Source organism: Temnothorax curvispinosus, unplaced genomic scaffold (genome assembly GCF_003070985.1).
Source record: "Temnothorax curvispinosus isolate PA1 unplaced genomic scaffold, ASM307098v1 QBEX01004391.1, whole genome shotgun sequence".
In the NCBI taxonomy this organism is placed as follows: Eukaryota; Metazoa; Arthropoda; class Insecta; order Hymenoptera; family Formicidae; genus Temnothorax; species Temnothorax curvispinosus.
In genome coordinates, this window is record NW_020214171.1 from 267,596 (window position 1) to 276,877 (window position 9,282).

At 47.3% G+C, this 9,282-nt stretch overlaps 2 protein-coding genes across 2 annotated transcripts; both read right to left on the minus strand.

Annotated features, from left to right (window-relative positions):
* Positions 1 to 2,932: 2,932 nt before the first annotated feature.
* Positions 2,933 to 3,904, minus strand: LOC112453462. The gene has a single exon (XM_025014248.1). The coding sequence runs from the start codon at positions 3,902 to 3,904 to the stop codon at positions 2,933 to 2,935; it is 972 nt and encodes a 323-aa protein (XP_024870016.1).
* Positions 3,905 to 5,079: 1,175 nt separating this feature from the next.
* On the minus strand, positions 5,080 to 9,255 carry LOC112453463. Its single transcript, XM_025014249.1, has one exon. It carries the CDS (start codon positions 9,253 to 9,255, stop codon positions 5,080 to 5,082), a length of 4,176 nt encoding a protein of 1,391 aa, XP_024870017.1.
* Positions 9,256 to 9,282: the final 27 nt, after the last annotated feature.

Consider the following 9,282-nt stretch of genomic DNA (forward strand, 5'->3'; position numbering starts at 1 on the left):
TGCTTTCTTTTGTGCTTGTTCTTCCGGCTTCTTCTCAGATCCATCCACGATGGTTAGAATGTCGTTCGCTATGAGGATCGCCCTCATCTGGAATTTCCATGCTTGGAAATTCGTGCCATCGAATTTGGCCACATTCTTGAGATCGATGGATGCGCTCATTTTCGCTGTCCTTGTAGTACGATAAAACGATTTCACGACGCGTACTTTTTCTCTTCGCTTATACCGCGTGGCCTGGGCCCATAACCTGTTGAGATTATCTTTCCTGGATCTCAGGAGTATGCACTTGTACAGAGCGAAGGAATAACTAGAGGACTGTTGACCGTATTGATCACTTTTATTATAGCAAAAGTAACAATAATCGCAATAGAACTGCGACTTATAACGGTGTATATGAAAAGCGTGACCGTACGTGTGAGAGATGGCGGAAGAAACCGCGGGAAGTACGCGCGGGAAGAAGCACCGAGCGAAAAACAATAGATATGCTACACACATGCAATCGCGCCCGCATGGAACACATTATGGCGCTCTTTCATCGACGCTCTGTCGCAAACTTAAAGCTACATACTAATAATAAAAATAAACACGCAGAATTTAATACTTAATAAAAAGCATTACAAACATAAAATACAATAAAATCGATAATAGAGATGGAAATAAATATACAACATTTGTTCATATATAAAATAATATATAAAAGGATATATTGTATTTTGTAGTGAAGGTGCGTTAGACAAATACTATGTTTGCGCGAGCGTTGGTTCTGTGGTAACTTACAATAATTCCTCCGCGTAAACGGGATTTTGTAGTAATTTACGATAATTTACTCCGCGTAAAGAGTGAATTGTCGTAGGTTGCTGCTGAAGTGGCGCTCGAGTAAACGTAGTAAAAGTGAAAGAATTTAATGTAGGGGACAGGGTGGATTCGGACCACATGCCCCTGACAGTGAAGATAGATGAAAGAAGAAGAAAAGAAGAAAAGGAGAATGAAGAGGTGGAAGGAAGAAAAGTTACGAAATGGAAAATCTGCTGAGATGGAGATGCAATTAGAAGTTATAAAGCAAACACGGAAAGCATTATATGGAGGGAGGATAGACAGAGTACAATAGAGGAAAAATGGGATAAACTCAAAGGTATAATCCAGGAGGCAATGATAAGAAAGAAGCTGGTTACGAAGAGGTATGAGTTAGGACACAAGGATTGGTGAGACAGGCAATGCTCAAGAAAGAAAAGGGAGGTGGAGGAGGGGTAAGGCAGGAAGATAGAAATATCTGGAGGAAAGAAGAAAGTTGGTCCGAAGGAGTTGGCAGAAAGGAAACAGAGAAAAGGAAGAAGTGGAACTGAAGAGTTTAAAAAATGCTACAGAGGTTTGGAGATTTATAAATAAGAAGAGGAAGAAGAAGATTTAAAAGGAGGCAGATATAAGTAAGGAGGTTTGGAGAGACCACTTCATGGATTTATTGGCAAATATGGCAAATATGCTGAAGTTAAATAAAAAAAATATTATATAAAAGGATATATAAAGAATACCTTTAGAAATTCTCTGCAACGCCTAAAAAAATTCTTTTTCTCGTTTTGTTGAAAAACATTATTTTTATCGTTCATGGCTTGAAATACTTTAACACCAAGATATATTTGTGAAGATGGGATGGATTCATCTTTCTTACAAGGATTGATATCAGCAAGTGAAGTTTTCATAACGTAATCTCTCTTCATATAGCACAGAAGAATTTCCTGATCAAGAGACACGGTAGTGTCTCGCGCCAAGTACACGCGGAGCGAGACCGACCGTGACTCTTTTACGCGACGCGACGGGTTGCGAGTACTCGAGATGTTGAGATCTCGATAACGAGTGAACGGATCAAGTTCTAAGTAGGCTTGATCGATAGCTTGGGGTCCAATTAGGGGGGGTTTCTCTTATAATATTCCGCTACGTGCCCTACGAGCGGAGATATTGCGACGCAAAGTCCAAATGTGAAAATTTATTTTTAAGATACGAATACTTCTTCTACTTCTACGTCGACCGTCTCTCATCTCAATATTATTATGATTATCAGAGAAACGTCACTTTCACTTTTTTGACACTGGCGGCTAGCGGCGTTAGTATCGCAGTGCAGTGCAGTGTAGACAGTGTGTTAAGTTCCTCGCGTATAGTCCCGGGCAGCTCCTCGGTCGACGCAAGGCGAAGCACGTGCCTCTAATTATTGATGATGCGGTCACGCTCGCGTGGAAAGCAGGCAGCTTGGATTGGGTTTTAAATGATTGCGACTTCTCTTACTTCTCGACTCTCGTTTAATTACGTATATTGATCTCGTTACTGATTCGGAAAAACGGTGCTTCGTATTGTGCTGGAGACCAGTATTTAGAGGCGAAGACAGAATTGAGAGAGTGCCGATCCTCCCGTTCGAGGAGGTATATATAGCCAAGATTATCGGAAGGTTCCGGGAATTGTCGGAGCTCCCCGATTATCTTCAAAATGATCGTTGACGCGATGTTATGACTTGACACAATCCTAAGGTATAACGGTTGACACGAAATAAATACAAATAATATGAGATACGAAATAATATGCCTCGACGTCGATGTAAAGGATGTGGAATACGAAACACCGCCCGCCTTGGAAGACCTTGTCTTACAATCTTAAATTACGAATAATACATCTGAGTACGAATATAATACATGGTCAAATAATATGATTCTATCAGTAGCATGACTACAGGAATAAATATAATACAAATGAAATGATAATAGATTAAACATAATAAATTGAATGAACGTGCACAGGCAATAATTCAATTAGTACAAATAAATAATGAAATTTGTCAGGTACAAATTTAGTCAAACGTTTACTTGTCAAAGAACATTAGCGGCTCTCAGCCTAGTCAGGGATATAGATAAATTTTCTCAATTCTTTATTTCAATCGCGAGTGCGGAATTTATTGACTCGAATTTTCTAGCGGCAAGATCGCTAGTCTGGCCAGCGGCCGGACAATTGATCCCTTGGTTGTGGCCACCGTTGCCGATCGAGCGATGCCGTCGGAACCAGGATGCGTCTCAGTGACGCGGCCCAAAATCCATTGCAGAGGCGGCACACCAGGTTGTATGATTAGCACCATCTGCCCGACCTTCAGTTGCTCGCCCTTGCTGGTAGCCCATTTATGCCGCTGCTGTAACTGATTCAAGTATTCGCGGCTCCAGCGACTCCAAAAGTGCTGGCGGAGCTGTTCGATTCTTTGCCAGCGCACCAATCTGTTTTCGTTGATGTCGGTCAAATCTCGGCAAGGAAAACCGTTCAAGACATCGCCAATTAAAAAATGTCCCGGCGTAATATACGATAAGTCGTTCGGATCAGAGCTCAGCGGTGTTAACGGACGCGAATTGAGTATTGCCTCTATTTCGCACAGTGTCGTTTGCAATTCCTCGAAAGTGAGATGCGAGTCGCCCGCGATACGCTGCAAATGATATTTCGCGGACTTTACCGCGGCCTCCCATAACCCGCCGAAGTGCGGGGCTCCGGGCGGTATGAATTGCCAAGATATCCTTAGATCGCAGCAAAATTGTTTTATTTTGTCTTGATTTTTATCTGACCTATAGAATTCATACAATTCCGACAGTTGGCGGGAGGCGCCCTTGAAATTAGTACCGTTGTCGGAATGCATGGAAGCCGGGCTTCCTCGACGCGAAATAAAGCGCTTGAAGGCAGCCAGAAATGCTTCGGTCGTTAAATCGCTGACTACTTCTAAGTGTACTGCCTTTGTGGCGAGGCACACAAAGACGCAAACGTATGCCTTGCTATTACGAGCATTTCGATGCTTGCCTTCTCGCACGATAAGCGGGCCCGCGTAATCAACTCCGCAATTTGAGAATGGCCGAAACGGTGTTACACGAGGCGGGGGCAGCACTCCCATTTTTGCTTCAGATGTAACGGGACGACATCGGAAACAGGCGACGCATTGTCGAATAATCTTTATATCACACGTGCATCGAAAGTGGCCCATTCCGTGCGCGCCATCTGTGTGCGAAGTAGCCAATTCCATGCATGAGAAATTTCTCACTATATTCCCGCACTAGTGCGGGAATATAGTGAGAAATTTCATTCCCGCACGACTCATTGCCAACACTCTCCTTATTTTCCCCACTCATTCTGTGTCTTTCCCACTAGAGTCCTCTTATTTCTGACTAGTGTCCCTGATTTCTGACATGTTCTTAACGACATCTCGCGGCGCACTACGCGAAACACTACGCGTGTTTCCGTGCGCTGCAAGATGTCTACGCGAATTACCACAGCGATACTCAGACATAACCTCAGAAACGCCAGAAACCGAGACCGACTCAATGTAAAATTTCTCGTGTACCCGAAATCGTCGAGGAGTCGCGTAGCGGATGTGTATGTGTGTGCACGTGTGTCGCGCGGATTCGCACGCCAGGACGATCGATAAACCGTCCGTCGTCGAGATCGCGTTTTCCGGGAACGAAACGCGAATCGTCGGGAAGCCCGGCACGTGCCGGCACCGTTCCCTCGAGCTACGAGCCGGCGAAAACCTAATCTGCAAAAGCAACTGTGAAACGGAGACGCTTCGAGCCTACGAGCATTTTGATTCAATTCTTATTGGTTAAGACATTGGACTACTGTGCATACGTAATGTTGTTTCACCTTTCTTATTACATCTTATTACATTCTTTCTTATTACATCTTATTACATTCTTATTACATGTTTGCTCCTGTAATAAACGTTGCTTTTATCATAGGCGGGGAGAGGGGCTCCGCCCCTCCCCCCCGCGCCCTCCTCCCCGCCTGCGCCCAACTTTTCGACTCGGGGGGGCTTCGCCCCCCCGAACCCCCCTCCCAACTCGGGGGGCTTCGCCCCCCCTCGTTGGGAGAAATAGCTCCCCGCAAGACCTTCTTTAAGAGCTCAGGGGGGCTTCGCCCCCCCCTCGCCCCTGCAAGTCCTTTTTTAAACTTTAGACGCACTTGTGATATAAAATAGTGTGTGTAACACGTGCGGGTTGAGAATTGGACACGCGTGCGGAGTGGACGCACTCGCCTTCGGCTCGTGCGTCACTCCGCACTTATGTCCAATTCTCAACTTCCCGCACTTGTTACACAAATAACTATTCGCGTTACGGAGCGCACGGAAAGCGGCCAGAAGCTCTGTCGCACCGCGGCTATGGTGCCCTGCAATCCCGCGTGAAGGTTACGCCTGTGCTCTCGTTCTATTATAAGATAAGTAAGCCGATGATTTTTTGGAAGTAGGATCGGGTGGCGGGCACCGTACGACAATTCGGAATTTCCCAGTCTCCCCCCGACGCGGATCAATCCCCGCTCGTCCAAAAATGGCGCTAACAAAGTCAAAGAACTGGAGGAAGTAAGCGAGACCCCCCCTTCTAATTGGTGGATCTCGCTGGAAAACGCGTCTCTCTGGACGTTCTTGCACAAGCAGTCGAGCGCGGTGCAGATTTCTTCGTGTGAGACACGAGTGCCTGCTTCTCTGTTCGGGTGAAGATGCGGTTTGAGAAATCGCAGGCAATAGGCCATGATCCTGCACAATTTGTTTAAGCTGGAGCATCTGTGCGCCAGCTCCACGAACGGATTCGCCGTTGCCGCAACAGCGACGGCAACGGTCCTTCGCATCTCGGGCATCTCAGATTCGGAGATGTATGGATTATCCCTTGGCCACGCGGCCTCGCTCTCCCTCAAAAACTCGGGGCCGTGCCACCACAATGCCGAACTCCGAATCTCATGCGGGTAGATACCTCGAGACAACAAATCGGCGGGATTCTGCGCTGACGGCACGTGCCGCCAGTCCGAAGCGCGTGTTAGCCGTTGTATTTCGCCGACGCGATTTGCAACAAATACCGACCATTTCCTCGAACACGACGAAATCCACCGCAATGCTATTGTGGCATCCGACCACAAAAAGGACTGCGCCTCTCCCACTTCGATAGAGGATCGCGCCTTGTCCCATAATTGCGCTAGCAATAGCGCCGCGCAAAGCTCCAGCCGAGGAATGGAAATCGTTTTCAGAGGCGCGACTCTAGTCCTCGAACACCACAGGTCGACGCGAAATTCATTCTCCCCGATTTGCCTCCGAATATATAAGCACGCGCCATACGCTCGTTGGCTGGCGTCGCAAAATCCGTGTATCTGAAATCGCGAATGCTCGCCGCGTTCCTTGATGAATCGCGGTATTCTCAATTCATTCAGCGCGGTCAATTGCTCTTTAAACGCGGACCACCTTGTATGCAAATCCAGCGGGATGGATTCGTCCCATTGCAGCTTCAATTGCCAAATCTCTTGGAGCAATATTTTCGGTAATATGATGACCGGGCCGAGTAAGCCTAACGGATCGAACAGCCTCGCGATTTCCGATAATATTATACGTTTCGTTATCTTATTCGTGTTTGCCGGCTTCTCAATTGCGAAACGGAATGTGTCCGTAGACGGATTCCAAACAATTCCGAGGACGCGCGACGTCGATTCCCTGTCGATTTGAACATCGGCGTTATGTTTGTTTTGATCTTCACCTAACAGAGCCACATGATTCGAGGACCATTTGCTTAACTGAAACGCGCCGCGACTCAAAATTTCAACGACCTCGCTCTTTATTTTTAGTGCTCCCTCGAGCGTATCGGCACCCGATAGCATGTCGTCAACGTAAAAATCGCGCATTATATGCTCCGCCCCTACGGGAAACTGTTTCGCGTAGGTCTCCGCTAAGTATTCAAGGGTTTCGATTGCTAGATGCGCGGCGGCTGCCGTTCCGTATGTTACTGTTAATAGTTCGCCTATTCGTAAGATCAGGCCGGCGTGGTCTCGCCAGAATATACGCTGCAATTTAGTTTGTTTCGGATTGATTAGTATCTGGCGATACATTTTGACAATGTCCGCCGAAAAAACGAACGCGAGCGTACGAAATCGCGAAATGATAGAGAATAAGTCCTGCTGTGCCGTCGAGCCGACCATAAGCGCGTCGTTCAGCGATACTCCGGTTGAACTCTCGCACGAAGCATCGAAGACCACCCTCAACTTAGTGGTTTCGTTTGAAGGTTTTAGCACACAGTGATGGGGTAGGTAACACGTCGGCAAATCTCCGTCATCGTCATTCACGCTATCTATCCATTTCATGTGCCCGAGCGACAAGTATTCGTGGATAAAATTGCTATATTGCGACTTCAAAATCGGATCGCGATCTAGTCGTTTTTCTAGAGCGTAAAATCGTCGCAGGGCCACGTCGCGCGTATCGCCCAGCTTTCTTATTTTATCCTCCTTTATTGGTAGCGTAACTATCACCCGACCTTGATCATCTCTGGTCGTGTTGTCGCGGAAATGTTTCTCGCAAAAACGTTCCACGCTCGAATACGAATCGCGAGGCCGGCAGCTCTCCTCCAATTGCCAAAACCTCGCTAACTGATTTTGCAATTCTGACTCGGTTACCGACGCGCAGAACGCTCCTATCTCGCGGGCGCGCGTCTTACGCGTCTCGCCGCCGAAACGACCGGCGAGAACCCAGCCAAAGTGCGTTTTCTGTAACGTAGGGTGCGCGTGGGAGGCTCTTAATTGCCCCACGCAAATCAACTGCCAAAACAATTCGGCACCCACCAACACGTCTATGTCCGAGCTTCGGTGAAAATCTGGATCGGCTAATTTGATGGTCGGCGGTATCCGTATTTCCGTTCTGTCAATTGACGACACCGGGAGACGCTCGGTTATGCGATCCGTTATTATGCATTCTATTGTCGCGGCGAATTCGTTCAATCGTGAATGTAACTTTATTACAACGACCTCGCTCGCGCTGCTGGTTGTACCGTTAATTCCTATTATTTTTATGTTACTCGGATTTGCCCTCAATTGCAACCTTTCGGCATAAGATCGCGCTATAAAGTTAGCCTGTGAGCCGCTATCTAATAGAACGCGGCACGGATGCTTTGTTCCGCTGGCATCGACAATGTACACAACCGCCGTTGAAAGCAATACACCGGTATTATGAGAAGTCGACGAATGAGTCATAACCGTCGTCTCCTCGGCGTCGTCTCGAGCCGACGCGTTCCCTGCTCTTGTTTTCGTGGAATTATCGTTAGATTTCGAAGGAAAATGAAGCAGGGAATTGTGTTTATCGCCGCATCTCTTACACGAACCCGAATTACAATTCCGAGCCGCGTGATTCGTTCCGCGTAGACAGTTCACACATAATTTCCGTTTTCGAATTTCAGCGAGCCGCTGTGGGACGGACAACTTAATAAATTTACGGCAATAATAAATGGGATGCTCCCCGTGGCAATAGCTGCACGCGGGAGCGGTGGTAGCGGCATGAGCCGCTAAACGTCTTCCGTTGGTCTGCGCCACCGCGCCCTTATTTATTGATTCTAATAATTGGCACCTTCGTTCTAAGAAATCCACGAACTGCCTGTATGTGGGTAATTCCGTCCCGCTCAGCGATGCGTGCCATTCTTTCGTAGTGATCGGATCGAATTTAGACGAGATTAGATAAATTAACATCTCATCCCAATGCTCGGTGGGGCACTGTAGCGCGCTCAAGGCCTGTACATGCTTGACGACACTGTCCGCCACCCGACGCAGTTCGAAGGCGTTTTCTTTCGCGATGCTCGGCAATTCAAATAGAGCACGCAAATGCGTGTGCACGATAGCGCGTTTATTATCGTAACGATGTTTTAAGGCATTCCAGGCCACCAAATAATTTTGCTCAGATAACTCTAACGATCGAATCACGTTGGCCGCCTCGCCCGTCACCGATGCCCTCAGATATTGAAACTTCTGAAGGTTACTTATCGCGTGATTGTCGTTTATGACCGAGTTGAACATCTCGTAGAATGGAAACCATTCCTCGTATTTGCCCGTAAAGTTCGGCAAATCTAACTTCGGCAACCGTACGTTACTTGCGGAGCTGCTCACTCCGGCCGGAGGCGCGATCGACGTGGATATCATGGCTGGACCCCCGGCTATCGTGCGGTTGTAATTAGTGATCGCGCAGCGTAATTCGGCGGTCAGCTCGTAAAACGCTTCCTCAAACGACACGCGATCGTCTCCCTCGTCTTCGCAGAGAGACACTATTTCGGCTTGCAAATTATTGTAATCCGACCAATAACTCGACAATCTTTCCCTTCTTACTTCTAAATTCGCGATTGTTTCGGGCGTTAATAGCGTCACCGATTCTGCGTACGTTCGAATGCGCGCACATGCCGCCTTTATAAACTCGCGTTTTCTTTTCAGCGCTGAGATTTGACCCGCGTTTTGCTCCATGTTTTACGTTTTATCGAACGACTAGCT